At 49.8% G+C, this 18,248-nt stretch overlaps 1 protein-coding gene across 10 annotated transcripts in view; it reads right to left on the bottom strand.

Annotated features, from left to right (window-relative positions):
* The window catches only part of Numa1 (nuclear mitotic apparatus protein 1), a 74,994-nt gene that overhangs the window by 10,174 nt on the left and 46,572 nt on the right, over positions 1-18,248 (bottom strand). For 5 of the 10 annotated variants that reach the window (XM_087558940.1, XM_087558915.1, XM_087558933.1 and 2 more), the window contains exons 4-15: positions 14,567-14,646; positions 13,523-13,605; positions 12,559-12,639; positions 11,932-12,019; positions 10,449-10,566; positions 9,932-10,089; positions 9,552-9,669; positions 9,349-9,466; positions 8,912-9,052; positions 7,592-7,714; positions 4,142-7,495; positions 3,477-3,518 (exon numbers count right to left, since the gene is read on the bottom strand). In XM_087558940.1, the coding sequence (XP_087415066.1) occupies positions 3,477-3,518; positions 4,142-7,495; positions 7,592-7,714; positions 8,912-9,052; positions 9,349-9,466; positions 9,552-9,669; positions 9,932-10,089; positions 10,449-10,566; positions 11,932-12,019; positions 12,559-12,639; positions 13,523-13,605; positions 14,567-14,646 (4,504 nt within the window). 10 annotated transcript variants of the gene reach the window in all.

Genomic DNA, 18,248 nt, shown 5'->3' with positions numbered 1-18,248 from the left:
CCAAGAAAGAAGCAAACACATTCAGTGGGCCTATCTAGACCCTGGAGGCAGCACATTCCTCACTTGAGTGTGTTACTCTGGCCCATATTCCAAGTCACTTGGAAAGCTGCTAGCTCTGTGTGGGGCCTGGAACAGGAGAAGGCTCTTCAGATGGTCCAGGCTTCCGTGCAGGGTGTTCTGTCTACCACGTGAACCACATGATCCAGCAGACCCAACAGTACTCAAGGTGTCTGTCAGTGGGAGACAGGGGGTCACTGAGGAGTCACCTTTGGGGTTTTGGAGCGAGGGTCTACCATTCTCTGCAGACAAGTATCCTCCCTTTGAGAGTGCCTACTGTCTCCATTACCCTTACAGTGCCCTCTGCTCCCAAGCCTGCGCAGGCACCATTATAGGGTGTGCCCTAATGATTGACTGACTGAAAGAGAGAAGCCTAGGGCCTGGTTTACTGCTGCTTCTGTACATTATGCTGGCCGCATCCACAAATAGGTGGCTGCAGCATTACAACCCTTTTCTGAGACAACCCTGAAAAACAGCAGGGAAAGAGAAATCTTCATAGTGCGCAGAACTTCAGGCAGTACATATGGGCATCCACTTTGCTTAGAAGGAGAAATGGCCCAGATGTGCAATCGTTCAAGATTCATGGGCTGTAGCAGACTGACTGGCTGGATGGCTAAGAGACTTGGAAAGAGCAAGAAAACCGCTATCTAGGAAGCATGAGAACAGACCTAAAAGGGTATGAAGATAGCTATGTCCTATGTAAATGCTAATCAAAGATGACTTCAGATGTGGAGTTCAATAATCAAATAGACAGAATGACCCATGCTATGGACCATCAGCCTCTTTTCCCCGGCCACTGCTGTCACTGCCTACAAGGTCCATGAACAAAGTGGCCACAGTGCAGAGATGAGGTTGTACATGGGCTCAACAATACAGACCTCCATCGTCAAGGCTGCTGACCTGGCTACAGATGCTGCTGGGTGCCAGAGCTGCCACAGCAGGATCGACACCAAACTCTGTCCTACTGAAGTAGATAATTATTCTGGTTATGGATTTGCCTTTCCTGCACAAAATGCTTCTGCTGAAACTGCCATCATGGATTTACAGAATAGTGTATCCACCATCATGATATTCCACACAGTACTGCTTCTAACTAACAAACTCATTTAGCAGCTAGAGAAGAAGTTCAACAGTGGCCCATGTTCACGGAACCCATTCGTCATAATCTCCACTATCCTGAAGCAGCCATTCTGATAGAATGATGGAATGGCCTTTTGAAGACCCAGTTACAATGCCTAGAGGGTTGGGGTAGGGCTCTCCAGAAGGTTAGGTTTTCTTGACTGGATCGTCTGAGGCAGGATGAGCCACTCTAAATCTGGGCCACACCTTCTGGCGGCCGTCCATATAAAAAGACACAGAGGAAGCTTTGCTTTTTTCCTTCTTGCCCGCAATCTTGCTGGCAAGTTTATCCTACTGCCGAAGCAGGCACTCCTCTGCTGCTCTGGGACTCCAAGACAGACCAGCAGAAGCATCAGCTTTATGGACTGAACCACCACCAGATTACTTTTTCTTCCATCAAAAGACAGTTCCTGTTTAAACAGTCAGGCCATAGCATGTAAGCTACTGTACTGCTTCTCCTCCTGATAAATGCAGATCCAGTCAGTTCTGTTCCTCTGACTAAACACTGGAGGTCTAGACTAACCATTATTATCCTCAGGCCCTTCCTCTACACAGGTAACTCCCTGCTGCCCAAAGGTTATCAGGGCCTGAGGTGGTCCCAAACAGATGCTACCAAGGTCACCTGACCAAACTCATTCCAGCTGAAGTCTCTGCCACCAAATTAAATGCCTGACCCTTCAGAGTGGGCATCTCTACACATCTGACTGTGTTCTCTGCTCCCACACCCAACCTGGAAAAGTTGAGGCAAGGACAGAACAGCTATGGGGTTGGAGAGATGAGTAAGTGGTTATAAGTTCAAGTTTCCCCAGCTCCGGAAAAAAAAAAAAAAAAAAAAAAAAAAAGTTCTACAAGTTCTTGTAGAAGACCCAGGTTTGGTTCCCAGCTCCCACATGCCAGCTCAAAATGAACTATCACTCCAGTTCCAGGGGACCTAACATCCCCTTCTGGTCCCTGCAGGCAGCAGGCATGCATAGAATGTGTATATACCTATATAGGCAAACACTCATACGCAAAGAATTAAAAACAAAATAGAAACAAGACTCCCACTCTGGTGCTAACAGACATTGTCAAAGTACATTCATTGCTCCCTCCTCCCCCAAAATAACCAAAGCAAAGCCCCCAGACCTCTTTCCACTCTCCAAGGGGTTAGAGATGCTAGCAGCATGGCCACTGCAGTTAGCACTGGGAGAAAAGAATGCTGAAGACAAGAGCAGGGCAGCACATACTCCCAAGCCCCTCCCTCAACTACCAAAGAGCATAGGGATCCTAACAGCCAAAAGCAGCCATGTTTCCTCCAGGCATTATGGGAGCTTAGGCATGAACAGGCAGCAAAGGAAGAGGCAAAAGGCTCCATTGCTAACTGCTTGCTTTCCAATTTGATTATCCCACTTTTTTTTTTTAGAATGTCTATAGTGGCTAGAAAGGAGAGGGTGTTCTGGGGCTGGAGAGACGGCTCAGAGCTTAAGGGCACTGACTGCTCTTCCAGAGACCCTGCGTTTAACCACATTGTGGCTCACAACCCTCTGTAATGAGATCTAGTGTCCTCTTCTGGCCTGCAGGTATATATGCAGGCAGATCACTGTTTACATAATAAATAAATCTGAGAGAGAGGGGAGAGGGAGAGAGGGAGGGAGGGAGGGAGGGAGGGAGGGAGGGAGGGAGGGAGGGAGGTAAAGAAAGTGTTCTCACTAAATTTCTCTAACCTATTAAGTAGGAGGACGGAGAGGCCTGAGAGGAATGAAGGCAGAGAGACCACAGGGGCCGTCTGGGGAAGACCCTTTCTACTTCTGTTCCAGAAAGCTCTGGGAGCGAGGTTCTGGGGTAAGGCTCCAGAGTGTACTGGCTGAGCATTCTGAGCAGGTCAGGTTCCCTATCCTCCAAGGGCTGCCTCATTTGTCATCTTCATACCCTGGATAACTCGGAGGGAAGAATGGAAATAACCTAAACAAAGCCACATAAACCTGCTCTTCCTCTTGGATAAGTCTCCTTAACTCAAAACAGGACTGGAGGTTTGTGCCACAAGGACTGAATTTGTCGCCAGGATAGTGTAGGAAAGATGAAGCGATACCACCCCTTGTTTCTGATAGGTGAAAGGAAGGGCAGAGGGGAGAGGCCGACCTGGGATGGATGGGACGAGGCCCCAGAGAGGGCCGATTAACACTGTACTCCTGGGCAGCCTGGGCCTGCCTTTCACAAACAGTTCACAAGAGGAGCCGGCGGAGCAAGCTGCAGCCGGGGTCATGCACCGAGACTGGTCACCGCTTAAGCAGCCAGCATTTATCCAGAACCCCAGGCATTACCTGCTTAGTCTGCTCTCTGTGAAATACCTCTAGTTGCTCCACCTGTGCAGGGGGAGAAGCAATGGAGACAGTGAGATGCAGCCACTGCCAGACTGACCTCACTCGGGCTCTGAGACTTCCCCCATAGAAGGGAGAGGGGGGACATGGGGGCAGGCCAGCTGGAATCAGGTAACAGGACACAGGGGCCTGTGATCCCAACACGTGGGAGGTGAAGGCAGGAAGATCAAGAGTGCAAGGCCATCTTTACTTATATGGTGAGTTCAAGGTTAGCCTGAGTTACATTAGATCCTGTTTTAAAACACCAAAGAAACAAAAGGGTAGTCAACCTGACTCTTTAGATTCAGCTCTCAAAGAAAAGGGGGCCATAGACATCGTCTGTTGGAGGGTGGGGGGGTGACTGTGGAAGTTCAAACAGGATCTAACTATGCAACCCATAAGCGGCCTCAAACTCATGATCCTCCTCCTGACTTAGCCTCCTACGTGCTGGGACTACAGGCATGCACCACCACTCGCTGTCATAGCATTCTCTTTCCGACAAACGGGATTCTACTGCTTACTTATCTTTCTCTGCTACTCAATGAGTGAAGGCAGGTAGGCAGTGTCCATCTGGGGTGGAGGCAAGGGGAGGGCTACAGAATGCAGAGGACACAGCATGGACACCTTACCTGGGCAGTGAGTTTCTGCCTCTCTTCTTGGAACCTCTGCCTCTCCTCTAGGACCTTCACCTTGGCACTTTCGTACTTGGCGGTCATCACCTCCAGCTCCCGGCTAGTGCTCTGAGCTTCTTGCCGCATTTCAGCCAGGTGAGTCTCGGCATCAGTGCGCACAGCGGCCAGCTCCTGGACATACTTCTCCCGGGCTTGATCGAGCTCTACTTCTAGAAACTGCCGGCCCAGGTTGGCCCGTTCTCCCAGCCCCCGGTTCTCCTCGGCCAGCAGGCCATGGGCCTTCTTCAGCATGCTCAACTGCTCTGCATAGCTGGCCTTTTCTGCCCGCAGCTGCTGGGCTGCTCGCTCCTGCTCAACAATCTTCTGCCGCAAAGATCCTAGCTCTCCAAGCTCCCGTTGAGCCCGCATTAGCTCTGCCTGCAGCCCGCCAGCTGCCTGCTTGCTCTGCTCTATCTCCTCCCGGAAGCGCTTCTCGGCAGCTGCCTGCTCAGCTTGCAGCTGCTGACAAAGGTGCTTGGCAGGCAGCAGCTCACTCACCAGGGCCTGTGTGCTGGTGTGCTCCAGCTGCAGGGCAGAGAGCGCTTGCTCCTTCTGGAAAAACTTCTCCTGCCAGGCCTTCAATTCTTGACCCGATTCCTCAGCTCGCTCCGCTTGTGAGGCCAGCTCCTGCCTCAAGTTCTCAGAAACTACACGCTGCTTCTCTACCTCTTCTCGGAGGCTCTGTACCTCCTCCCGTAGAGCTGAGCTGCGTTCTGCTGCCCTGGCACTGCTGCTGGCTGTTTCTACCTGAAGCAGGCGCAGCCGCTCTTCCAGCTTCTGGCTCTTCTCTGACTCAGCTACAACCAGGCGCTTCAACTCCTTGCTTTCTCCCTCCTTCTCTAGGACTTGGCGATTCAGGATGGATACCTCCTCTTCCAAGCTGCTGATAAGACTGCTCTTTCTCTCAGCTTCCTGCTGGCCACGGGCTACCTGGGCCTTCCACTCTTCCTCAGCTTTGCTGTGGTCCTGGGCTTTGGCACGGAGGGCTTGCAACTCTCTTTGAGCTGAGGCTGAGGCAGCCTGATTATGCCCCAGCTCTCGAGCCTTCTCCTCTAACTGGCCCTGCAGTGTCTCCAGGGCTTTGTCTTGCTCAGCCCGGCAAGCACGCTCGGACTCCAGGCTGTGTGTCAGGCCTTCAACCTGTTGCTGCTGCTGCTGCCACTGCCGCTCTAGCTTACTGATCTCTGCCCGAAGAGCCTCCACCTCAGGGCCTGGTGCCTCTGTCTTCCCAGGTGTGTGCAGCTGGGATCCTGGGCCATCTCCTGAAGCGTCTTCTCCCCTGGCACCCCCTGTGGGGTGCTCTTTCTCTTTCTTCTTCAGCTCTTCCAAAGTCTGCTGAAGCGCCTTCAGCTCTGATCTCTGAGCTGCCTCTTGCTCACGAAGTTTGGCAAGCTCTTGGTCTTTCCCTTCCTTTTCTGTCATGGCATGGGTCAGTGCTTCTTGTAAGGCAGCAAACTCCACACGCTGCTCATTGAGGGTGTTCTGCAGCCGCATCTCAAGTTCTGCCTTGGCTGCCTTCTCCTGAGCCAGGTCAGCTTGGGCCTGGCCCCGCTCCTGGGTCAGCCGTGCTACCTCCCTCTCCTGCTGCCCACGAACCTCTTGCTGCTGCCCCTGGCTCTGCATCAGTGCTGCCCGCAGTCTCTCCAGCTCTCCGCCCATTTGCTCAGCTTCACGCTGCACAGCCTTCAGTGCTGCCTGTGTACTACCCAACGGCCTTGCCTGCTCTTCCTCCCAGTCAGACTCTTGGTTCCCAGCCCTCGGGGGCTCTTTGAGCTCATGTGAGGCTGCTGCCTGCTGCTCACCTGCCTTGAGCACCAAGGCCTTCAGGCAGGCCACCTCCTTGTTAGTGGCAGCCATCTTCTCCCGCAGAGCCGAGAGATCATCTAGCAGCTTCTGTGCTCTCGCTTCTTTCTCCTGGACCTGCTGAAGGGCTTTTGCCAAACAGGCATGAAGCTGAGCTAGCTGACTCTGCTGCTGGCCTGTCTGGCCTTCACCGTGGATCTCTCCTGCCTCCTTCTGTTCTTCTTGGCCAATCTTTCCATGCTCCCCTTTCAAGGCCATCAGCTGTTCCTGGAACATGGCACCATACCTTGCCTCCTCTTGCTGTCTGGCTTCAACCCGCTTCTGCCAGCTCTCAACCTCCCTGAGGAGCTGCTCACGCTCACTCTCAGCTCCGTGCTGAGCAGCTGTGGCCCCTGCTAGCTCATGTCGCAAGGCTTCAGTCTCGGCCTGATGAGCCTCTTCAAGCTGCTGTAGCCGGGCCTCCAGCCCCTTTCGCTCAGCCTTCTCCTGCTCTAACTCCTTCTGCTCCTGCTCCCGCTGCTCCATCAGGTGTCGAGTCTCTGCCTCCATCTCAGTGGCGTGGCGCTGCTGCTCCTTCAGGGCATCTGCAGCCCTGCATTTCTCTTCTTCAAGGCTACCTCTGACAATCTTCAAAGTCTCCTCAAGGGCCTGGAGCTGCTCCTGGAGCTGGACCTTCTCCTGCACCACCTTTTCTCTCTCAGTTGCTTTTTGCTGCTCAGCCTTCAGCTGGGCCTCTAGCTCTGTCACGTGAGCTTGGGCCTGACGCTGTTCCTGGTGGGCAGCTTCAATGCAGGCATGGAGTTCTCCTATCTTTTGGCTCAGCTCTGCCTTTTCCCGCTGGGCCTGTGTGACCGAGGTCTGCGCAGTGTCCCTGGCTTCATTAGAAGCCTGAAGTTGCTGCTGCAGGCTCTCCAGCTTGGCATCCTTCTCCTTCTCCAATGTTTCTAGCTGCTGGCGAGCAGCATCTCGCTCCCTTACAGAGGCCTCTCGAGCCTCAACAATGGTGGCCAGTTGCTGGGCGTGATCCTGCCTGGCTGCCTCCTGCTCCTTGGCTGCCTCTTCCAATTGCTGCTCCTTCAGCTTCAGGCTGCTGCTCAGCTGCTCCACCTGCTGGCGGAGGCCCTGGGCAGCCTGTTCTTGCTCTTGCAAGGTCTGTAACATCTGAGCCTGTTCCTTTTTGGCCTGTTCTTTCAGGCTGGTCAGCTCTTGATCTTGCTGCTGCAGGGTGGCATTCAGTGCTGTCAGAGAGGCCAGCTGGGCAGTGAGCTGAGCCCCCTGAGCCTGGGAGGCTTGCTGCAGCTCCTCTTTGGCCTGGCTGAGGTTAGAGACGGAGCTCTGCAGGTCAGCAACCAAGCTGGCCAGCTGCCGCTTCTCTTCTTCAAAGTGGCCCCGCTCAGCAAGCAGCTGGGCTTCCTGTTTACCACGCTCACACTCCAGAGTCTCTACGCGGGCTTGGAGCTCTGTGTTATCTGTGGCAAGTTTGGCTGCCTCTTGTTTCAGGGTATCCAGCTGTTGGGATAAAGAGATAAAACGGGGATCAACCCTATCAAAGAACACCAAGAATCAACCCTAGCAAATTGCCTTACTGCTTCTGTCTATTCCTACCTGCAAGGCGTCACCCAGCACCTCACCCTTCTCCGGGGCAGGGCTCCCCTGCAGCTGAGCTGCTCGATCCTCCAGCTGGGAAATCTTCTCCTGAAGGATCTCACTCTTCTCTTCCAGACATTTCTGGGAGTAAGCAAGAGACCCATGTGAACAGAGTACAACAGCCATCCAATTACCAGAGACGCAATCATCTTGTACCCAAGATTTCCCTTTGCCCTGGCTGAGGAGAAAATCCTCAGAAACCATAGGACTGAGCTGGGAGTAATGGCTCCCCAAAACTCAAGAGACCGAGACATGAAAATGAAGATTTTAAAAACCAACCTGTGCTCCCAGACCCTGCCTGTCAACAGAACCACAGGTCTGACTTCCTGAGAACCTGACTTTCTACTCCCAATTACACGGGTAAATTTAAGTCAAAATGTGCAAAGCCTACTTACTTACCACGTAGCCTTCCTCAGACGAGCCTTGACTCAGACACTAACCAAATGCCCAAAACAATCCCGGGCATCTATGCTAGCCTAGCTTCATCTGTCCCGGCCCGACGTTGGCCCCCCTCAATTGTGGGCGCAAAGCAACATGATGGGTATGCTCTGACCTCCTGACCCACCCAGGGGCTGACGGGGAGTCTCTACTGTCTCCTTCACAGAAAACACTCATGATCCGAGACTCTAAGTGCTATACCCAAGAGCTCCCAGGTTAGGAAGTGGCAGAGCTGGGCTTAGTAACAATAGTAATGCAGATTGGACATCCCTAAGTCTGAAATCTGGAATCCAACAATCCCAAAATCCAAACTTTCTGAGCTCTAAACATGATACCAACAAGTTTTAAAATTTTAACAAATCATTGTGGCAGAATCTTGTAACTCTGGCACACAGGAGACAAAGACTAGAGGACAGGGTCCAAAGCCAGCTTGGGCTACAGAGGGAGGCTACTTTAAGAAAACAAAGGTTCAGAGTGATTTAGATGTTAGACAAAGGGATGAGCAACTTACAATGTCTATGCAAATACTGCAGAATAAAACACCTATCCCTGATATCCTTCTAATATCAAGTATCTCAGCAAAGAAACCCAACCTGATATCACAACTAATTCACTCAGAGCTTACGAGCTGCCCTTCAATCACATAATAGTTAACAAAGCATCAGTCCCCTCTGAGACTCATTAACTTTTCCAAGACACACATTTTGCACATCACAGAGGCCACGGGTACATTGCACTCAGCCTGTCACCACACTAGCAGACTCTCAGAAGGCAGCTCCAGACCCAGCAGTCTGATGAACTCCACGTGGACAATGTGGCCAGCTCTCGAGAGAGGGTTACCTTATCCTGGAGGGCTGTGCTGAGCTCACTTTCCAGATGAGCCTGCTTCTCTGCCCACTCCTGAGAAGCCTTGCTGTGCTCCTCTATCAGGTCGTTGAACGCACCCTGCAGTTGTTGCAAGTGGTTTGCAAACTCTCGCACCTGAGAAATAAGCAGGGTGAGAAGTTGGCACTTCCTTCCAGCAAGTCCTTGAAACCCAGACCTTGGGGCCTCCAATAATTCTTCCCCACCTTCAATCCAATCACAGCCAATCACACCTCTATTCAGAAACACACATCATCACTTAGAGCTGCCTGAGCACCCTTCCAGGAACTAGTAACAAGGAAAGTGACTAAAGCCCAAAGCCAGGTTCTAGACCGTCTTTCTCAACCTTCTTGGGGAAACTTCCAGACCACCTCAGCCCTGAGGGGTCTCTACACATAGCCAGCCCCACTCACCTTAAAGGAAAGGTCCCCGTTCTCCTCAGAAAGCTGGCTAATCTTTCGATCCATCTGGTTCTTCTCGGTCTTCAGGTTCTGACACTGCTTCAAAGTCTCATGCAGACGCACAGTGAGGCTGCCAGGAAAGGAACCGTGAGAATGGTGTGATTCCCCACCTCGCCAGCAGGGACTGGATGCGGGAAGGAGGGCAGGAGTCCTACCTTTCATTCTTGCCACGGAGCTCCTCAAGTTCGCTGGGCTCCTGGGGGCTGGCTGCCTGCTTCTCATTCAGCAGAGCCAGGTGGTCGATGCGCTGCTGCATCATGGCGATCTGAGCGTCTGCCCAGGACAGGGACGACACAGTCAGCAAAGGTCCAGGGACAGAAGAGAGCAGAGGAGGCACAGCATCCGAGCCACGGCAAAAGGGCATGGGACAGAAACTAAACCCGGGGTCTACAAGGTCAGACTGACATTTGTGACAGCTTGACACTCCACTGTCAACAGAAGGGACACCATAGCAAGCCAAGCTGTCACAGGGCTTCCCCGATGTAAATCCCAAACGCTCCCCTTCACCAGTGCCCACGCACTCGACAGTACCTACCCTTCTCGGTGAGGAGCTTGAGGCTCTCAGACAGCTCTAGCTCCAGCTCATCCCTGTTGTTCCTCTCATCTGCCAGCTGCTTCTTCAGTCGCCTCATCTGGAACTGTGGGGTCTGCAGGATGTCGCCCACAGGGGAGGATGGAGACCCTGAGAGGAAGCTAAGGAAGGAGGAGATGGTAAAGACGCCAGGGCAGGTAGAAACGGGGTAGCACCAGTGGCCGTAACGAACACTGGCTTAGGAGGCCAATGTGCCTGGGCCTACATGCCATGCTACCTCATGTCTTGGTACATGACCCAGAGAACCTTTTCTTCTCCCTCCTCCATGCTCAATTTCCTGGCTTAGGAATGCAAACATGTATTTTCCAAAGAGGAAGGGATTTCCATAAACGGGGAACTGCTCTGCTCTTGAGAGAGAGCTAACTTATGACAGATCCCAAGTCTGCCTAACAGCTTAGCCTCCAGAATACAAGGACCAACTAGAAGGATGTGAAGCCACCAACCTAGGCCCAGGACATACTTGTTCTCACTGGAAGATGAAGCAATCCTCTGTATTTCTAGGAAGCGAATCTTCCTCTTGGCCTGGTGGCTGGGTGGAGAAAGCTCTTCAGAGAGGGTGCTGGGGTAGGTGGAAGGAACTACAGGTAAGAAGCAGACAGACAAACCAAGAATGGTTAGTCAGGGGGTGAGCAGCTCCTCACCTTCTCATAACAGACACACTACCTTAGTAAGTGTGACTGCAAGGACACATGCAAACTGAAGAGGCAGTTCCCAGGCAGAGCCTGACCCATGAGACCAAGGTCGTTAACTAAAATCCAGATACAGGGTTTCCACTTCCTCAGAGGAAAGTATTCTAAAGAGCACGGTAGAGTGAGGCAGTTCCCCTCATACTGAGAAACTGGAACAGGTCCTATTGTCAATGCTGCAGAGGCACCAGGAGAGCCCAGCACCAAGTCTGCCAAAGACCCTAAGAGCCTGTGTTGGTGCCACCATCTTCTGTGGAACTTTTCCACCCCCAGCTCTCATATCACTAAGGTATAAAATAATCTCTTCTCTTGGTTCCCATGACCGCTTTCTTAGAACTTTACCACCTCTAACCACCCCTCTTCTCTCCCTCCCCAGAGATTTGATGGGCCCTCTTTGCTCCGCCCACAGTGCCTGCATATTCAATGATTGACAAGCTGACCTGCAAATCTGCATCTGACCCAGAGAACGTCCTTGCATTCTAGACTCCCATTCTTAACATCCTCATCTCATGAACCTGAACAAGTAGAATCCCAAATTCAACAGCTAGAAGAGAGCTTGCCCATAACTATGGCCTCAGAGTCCCAGTAGCAGCAGCTGACCTGCTCATGACACATGGCGAACTCTCACCCTGTGAGACACTTGGCATGTCTTCACTTACTCCCGGTACTTAGGCTTACTGGGTTTATGTACCTGACTCCCACCTAGAACACGAGGTGCACGAAGGGAAACCTTTTTCAAGGTTTCCAAAAGATGTTTAACGTCAACTTCTAAGCCTACAGTTTAAAAGACAAAACAAGAGTATGGAGAGACAGCTTAGCAGTTCAAGCAGACCCAAGTTCAATTCCCATCATCCACATAAGGGCTTACAATTGTAAGTTGTTACTCCAGTTCCAGGGGAACCAATGCCCACTTCTGGCCTCTGGGGGCACCAGGCACACACCTAGTGTTCAGACATACATGCAGTCAAAACACCCATACATAGAAGATAAAATAGAGCAAAATAAAGACAAGTAAAAAAGCACACAGAGCAATATGAGAAGTAGGAGTCAAGGTCACTGAATGCAGATGAGATCAGGATCAGTCACAAGCATCTGAGAGCTACTCTCAGGCAGCGTGGAGTCACTCCAGGTGGTCTAAGGTGAGCACGCGGCTCAGAAATCACCCTGCATCACACATGACTGTGCCACGCTGAGGTCAGAGGATCCTAGCAGTCCTCTGCTCAGATAGAGTGGATCTTCACAAGTGGCCCTACTCACCTTTCTCCAAGAAATTCTCCAAGTCCTCAGTAAGGTTAGGTGAATCCTCGTGATCCAGCATAAACTTCAGGATGACAGCCAACTCAGCCTATGCCACAGAGAGAGAAAAGGACATCACTGTGGAGCCGGAGACGACACTGATGGGAGGGCTCGGGACCTATCCCAGCAGTGCTAACCCCAGGGCCTGCTGGGTCCCTCTTAACCCATAAAGCTGAAGCTGCACGGCCTGCCCAAAACACGCTGGCTCTACGTGCTCTTCCCTCCCGGAAAGTTTTTACGGATAACTTTGCTGACTTCTTGCAAATAACCCCTGGCAGAGGAAAAACCAAGTGGCGTGGCAAGAAGGCACATAGGGACACACACCCAAAGGCTGCAAATCCTACACTGTCTCCAAATACAGGACAATTCAAAGCATGTGTACTGAACAGTCTGGGAATGACAGTACCAGCAATGTCATTTCCTTCTTCGCATTTAAACATTTTCTCCTTTTGCTTTTTAAACAATATTACAAATATTACCTTTTTAGAGAATAATAATTTTTAAAGAATAATAAATTTTAAAGGGAAACATTTGGGTGAGGGAAGCCCAGGCTGGGCTGGCAAGTGAGACGAAAGCACAAAAGCCTACCTGAACCCCATATTCAAACTGCTCCCAGTCCCGGGGGTTTCTGGAGCTCATGGTGGAGTGATATAAAAATAGCATTACCATCTAGAAGGCAAACGAAGGCACAGTGACTGAGTGACAGGTCTCTTTCTAATGCTCCCAACTCAGAGCTGCTCTGAGTCAGTCTCTTTCACAAGTTCCCATTCGCAGGCCAAGCCACCACCCTTCATAACCGCAGGCAGAGAGATGGCGCAGTGGTGAGAGCACTGGCTACTCTCCTAGAGAACCAGGTTCAGTCCCTGCAACCACATGACAACTCCCCCCTTCCAGATCGTCATCCTCACCCTCACATAGACACGCCCGCAGGCAAAGCACCAATGCACATAAAAGAAGTCTTTAAAATGGGAGACAACATTTTTTCCAAAATAAATCCAAGGGCTCACAAGGCAATGGTGACTCACAACTTAATCCCAGCACTTGGGAGGCAAAGGCAGTGGATCTGAGTTTGAAGTCAGCCTGGTCTATAAAATGAGGTCTAGGACAACCAGAGCTACACAGAGAAACCTTGTTTCTGAGATGACGATAACAACAATAATAAAACAAATAAATTCAATTCAACTGATGCTCACAGTGCAGAAAGACAGGTGTCACAATTTCTACACAGTCGAATTCCTCAACTTAAGGAATCATGAGCATAAAACTAAGGACTATCTCTACAGACCAGCACCCAGCAGAGGAAATGAAGTCAACTAAGCTTGAAAGAAAAACACGATGACCACTGAGTGAGGACCAACCCTCCATCGTGGGTAGCAGTGTGGTCAAGTCGAGTCGTTTGTCAAAGATCACAGGCTTACAGAATCCTTAGACAAAAATGGCCTCTGAATCAACCAACTGGCTGGCCTTGCCTCCACATTTGAAGAGTCCCAGAAAGAAAGCACTCAGCACTCCTCTAGGTCTCTGCCACCCAAGTCTGGAACCCCACAGGTACCTTGGCCAGTTCCATCTCGGAGCCCTCCATCACTTTCTGCACAGATACCAGGCATTGTGTAGATGAAGGATGCTTCCGATTTTCTGCAATGACAGCCATATAGCAAACAATAAACTCTCAAAACTTCTCAGCTTCAGAAACAGAAGCACAGTCTCCAAGGAGACTACCAGGCAGAGGGCCCCTTACTCCTAACTCTCGTCACCTGCCCCATATTTCCACCTGAAGTCAGCTCTACTGTGGGACAGCTTGTGCTCCACTTGAGTATTAGAAGAAAGCCGCTAGGGCATCAGCAATGATAACTCTGGTTGAGAGTTATCTACACGTACCTGTCAGCTCATTGGCTCTCTCCCAGAGCCCGAAGGAAGGAGCCAGAGATTTGAGATCATTCTAGAGCCCTGTCTCAGCTAAGTCTGAAGAGAAGGTCTACAAGTGAGTCCAGTAAGAGAAACTGAGGACACTGTGCCCTTATGCTGCCAGAGCCATTTCACAGTAGATAATCTCTTGAGGTAGAAATGGCAGGCAAGCTGTTCAACGTTAAAGATGACAATTCTGTGATACAAAAATGACCAGGGAGTGGGAGCTGACGTGCACTGTGCCCCAAGTTCCACAAGCATTCTTATTTAATCCTTCTACTAACCAGATGAGCACAATACACAGAGAACCTATGTGTTTAATAAAAAATGGCCTCTGCACCTTTACCTCCTATGTAAGCAATTACCTAAGAATACTATTTTTCTTGCAAAGGAAAGGAATTTTCTTACAAAGTTAATATGAAGCCTTTCTTTCCTTTCTCTTCAAAATAGGGAGGATCACAGTGTTATCAATTGTCTGATCTATCTGGACCTGACATGGACTCTAGGACTGAAGAGACATTTTCCTTAAAAATAAGCTGGTGGTGGAGGCACCTCAAGATTCAGGGAGGCTGACACAGCTATCTGTCTTTCTGCTAGAGTTGGGGACTCTAAACCTTCCTGAAGCCAGACACCCATGACTGAGTTCCCAGGTCCCAGGAGCTGGAGCTGACCAGCTAGTTAATATACTTACTCTGTAGAAAACTGCAAACAAAGTCTAGTCTTTCCGGCAGTGGCTGCTGTAGGATTTGTTGCCCCTCTTTAGTGTCATGGCTAAAACAAACAAAAAGCAACCATCAGGACAAGAGAACCCGCCATTTTTGCCTCCTGTTTCCCTACAGCCTCCCTCCCCTTCAGGCCCAGTCTGTTCTAGGCCTGGAGGCAGTGAAGAAGACTCAAAAACACTACTTTACTCTGATGAAAATGTATGGTGGGTAAGAAATGCAGCCTTCAAGCACAAGATTCTTCTATAAAATATGGCACTCTGACAAGCCACTTGCAATACAACAAAGTTTTGTGAGAAAGCTGGGAGGAAATGGCACAAATAAATGGGAAGCTATGTTAAACTGCCTAGAGTGGCTCAACTCTAACATGTCAGAAAACACGGGAAACATGGCTAAAAGTAAAGTGGGAGAGGACCATGGAAAGAGACAACAGGGCCAAAGTCGGAAACAAAATGGGTGAAGCCAAGGCTCTGAAATGACAGTACAAAGTTCTCACACTCTACAGTAGGCACAGACAGAAATGGCTGAAGACTCTAAGAGGTGGTACTAAGGAACAATCATTCTTCCTCAAACTATCCAACAACCAACGCATAAAAGCGAAAAGAAACAAGGGAGAGAGTGTGATGGTTTGTACATGTTTGGCCCAGGGAGTGGCACTACTAGGATGTGTGCCATTGTTGGAGTAGGTGTGTCACTGTGGGCATGAACTTTAAGACCAACGTTCTAGTTGCCTAGAAGCGAATTTTCTCCTAGCTGCCTTCAGAACAAGAAATGTTAACTTAGCTTCTCCAGCCTCACATCTGCCTGGCACTGCCATGCTCCTGCCTTGATGATAATGGACTGAGCCTCTCAACCTGTAAGCCAGCCCCAATTAAATGTTGTCCTTTACAAAACTTGCATTGGTCATGGTGTCTGTTCACTGCAATAAAACTCTAAGACAAAAGTTGGTACCAGGAACTGGAGTATTGCTGTGATAGGCCTGACCATGCTTTTGTTTAGAAGAATGTGGCCGTTATGGGGCTTTGGATTTGGAAAGCAGTGGAATCCTTTAAGTGGGGCTTAATGGGCAATCCTAGTAGGACTTTGTTGGAAGACTTTGTTGCTGAGAGTGATTTGAAGGGTGCAAGACCTGGCCCAAGAGGTTTGTTTCAGTGGAGAAGAATCTCAGTATATGGCATAGAAACTGTTTTTGTGGTATTTTGGTGAAGAATGTGGCTGGCTGCTTTTTGTCTAAAGAGTAACAGCCTGGTGTAACTTCTGTTGGGTGGTTACTACTGTGCTTATGAAGAGCATTCTAATGAAAAGGAGCGAGCTGAGAAAGGACAATGGAAAATGTATGGTTCAAGATTAAAGGGGCACCAGGAACTGAAATGGAGCTGAATCCTGTGTTCAAGGCTATTACATTAAGGGAGTGGGGACATTGGGGCAAGACCCCACTCAGCTAAGTTTAGGTCCAGGCATGATAATACAAGCCTTTAATCCCAGGAGGCAAAGTCAATCAGATCTCTGAGTTCAAGGCCAGCATAGAACAGAGCAAATTCTAGGCAAAGAAAACTTAAGCACAGGCTTGGTGGAGCACATGTTTAATCCCAGTGCTTAGGAGTCAGGCCTGCAGACCTCTGAGCTCAAAGTCAGTCTACGGAACAAGTTCCAGGACAGCCAAGCTTAGGCAGTGAAGGCGTTGGAAAACACAAAGCTGGTGATAATGTAATAGAACAAGGGGGCCATGTTCCGGCCCCAGCAAGAACAGAACTCAGAAGCTTCACCATGTGGCTCTGGCTTTAGAGTCACGAACAGAAATGACTACTGGGACACTGATGCTAGTTAGCTGGGGCTAAGAAATAAGCGGTGATTAAAAAGAGACCAGCATCACTGAGGTGAAATCTTCTGGGAAGTGTTTAATGAGAGCACAAAGAAGCTGTGTCTAGAAGTAGCCAAGGTTGTACCTCATGCTGCAGCTGACTTGCCTTGGTCGTGGTATCTGTTCATAGCAGTAAACCATAACTAAGACCATAAAACTCTTAATACTGCCCCTGGCATAAGTAAATCAATACGGAACTGTCCTGGAGCCATGGTTCAACTATCCTGATGCTATGTCCCTGTAATACAGTTCCTCATATTGTGGTGACCTCCATCCGAAAACTATTTTCATTGAGACTACATAACTATAACTTTGCTACTATTATGAATTATGATATGATTATATAATATATAAGATATCTCATACGAGTCCTATGAAAGGGTGGTTCACCAACCCCAAAGTGGTCACAACCCACAGACTGAGAACCACTTTCCTAGAGCCCATCCCAGACTGCTCACATCTCTAAGCTATCAGGAAGGAAGCTGTCTAGAATGACAGCTAACTTCCATCACCCTCTCACAAGCATTCTACAGAGCTCACATAACCATGCAGTGGTACCACTTAGAACCGCCTGCCCACTCTGGCTGCTGATAGAAAGGAAGGCATCTAGTGTGCATCCAGGACATCCACGGTGACTCAGTACTTGAAGGACAGAGAGGAGAGGTCAACATAGTAAGACAAATACCATGCCCCTAAGGGAGGGAAAAAGTCAAGTTGAGTGTACAGCTTTTCTCCCTGCACTTGGGTGGCAGAGGCAGGTGGATGGATCTTCATGTGGTCTACATAGTTAGTTCCAGGCCAGAAAAGGCTACATAGTGAGACCCTGTCTCAAAAAAAAAAAAAAAAAGAAAAGAAAAGAAAAGAAAGTAAAGGGAGAAGGAAAGAAGAAATAATAATAATCAGGCTATTACAGTAAATTTTGCCGCTCAAGTCTCAAAGCTATCAGAGAGAGAACCACCTTGTCCCTTTAGACTGAACAAATAGAAAAACAAAGAAGAAAATCCTCAGGAGCCGATGCCAGTGCATTTTCCCATTAATGAACAAACAAACAGAAGCGCCCAGGGGCCTGCCAATCTGCACTCCCTGTCTGAAGAACAAACCTCCTGATTTACAGCAGCACCAGTAGGACTATCCGAAGGGCAGCAGCGACAGCATCCTGTTTCCCAAAGGAACTGCTGTGTCTTCTTGTATCTGACATGGAGGTCAAGCCTAACATGAGATCTCAGTGTCTGGTAGTCTAAGGCTAACTGGCAGCACTCTATAATAGAAAATGGGTACTGAATTTCTCTTTGAAAAAATTTCCTCCAGGAATAAACCCAGAGTGGCTTAAGCAAGGATAAATCCACATCCTTGCTTCTGGACAGTGGAGTAGGAACTTCCTCACAAACATTCCTCTGGAAGAGAGGAGGGATGCTCATGAGGCTTAGAAAAGTCAGAAGAAACTCAGGAAGCTCGCCAACAAGGCACTTCCTACCAGTCATATAAGCAGCAAACAACTGCAGGAGTGGAGAAGAGACACTTCCTGAAGACCCTGGCAAACTGTGCACAGACCTCCAAAGAGCCACTTTGGCAACGTTGTCTGTCACCCATTCCAGCATGAACCTTGGGAGGTGTAACTGCCTGAGTCACTTGTGCTCCCGTAAGTAACTGGTACACTCCTGGGCGCACCACAGCAGACTGGTACAGATGGCTTTTTGGCCTGCTGCCAGCACCCTATCTGAGATACTTGGCCATTTCTGTGCGTCTTCCCAGGAGAAGTTATACAACGTGGACCACCTATTGCTTTTGCA

This window comes from Rattus norvegicus, chromosome 1, assembly GCF_021556685.1.
Source record: "Rattus norvegicus strain SHRSP/BbbUtx chromosome 1, alternate assembly SHRSP_T2T, whole genome shotgun sequence".
Taxonomy (NCBI): Eukaryota; Metazoa; Chordata; class Mammalia; order Rodentia; family Muridae; genus Rattus; species Rattus norvegicus.
This window is presented reverse-complemented; position numbering and strand designations above follow the sequence as displayed.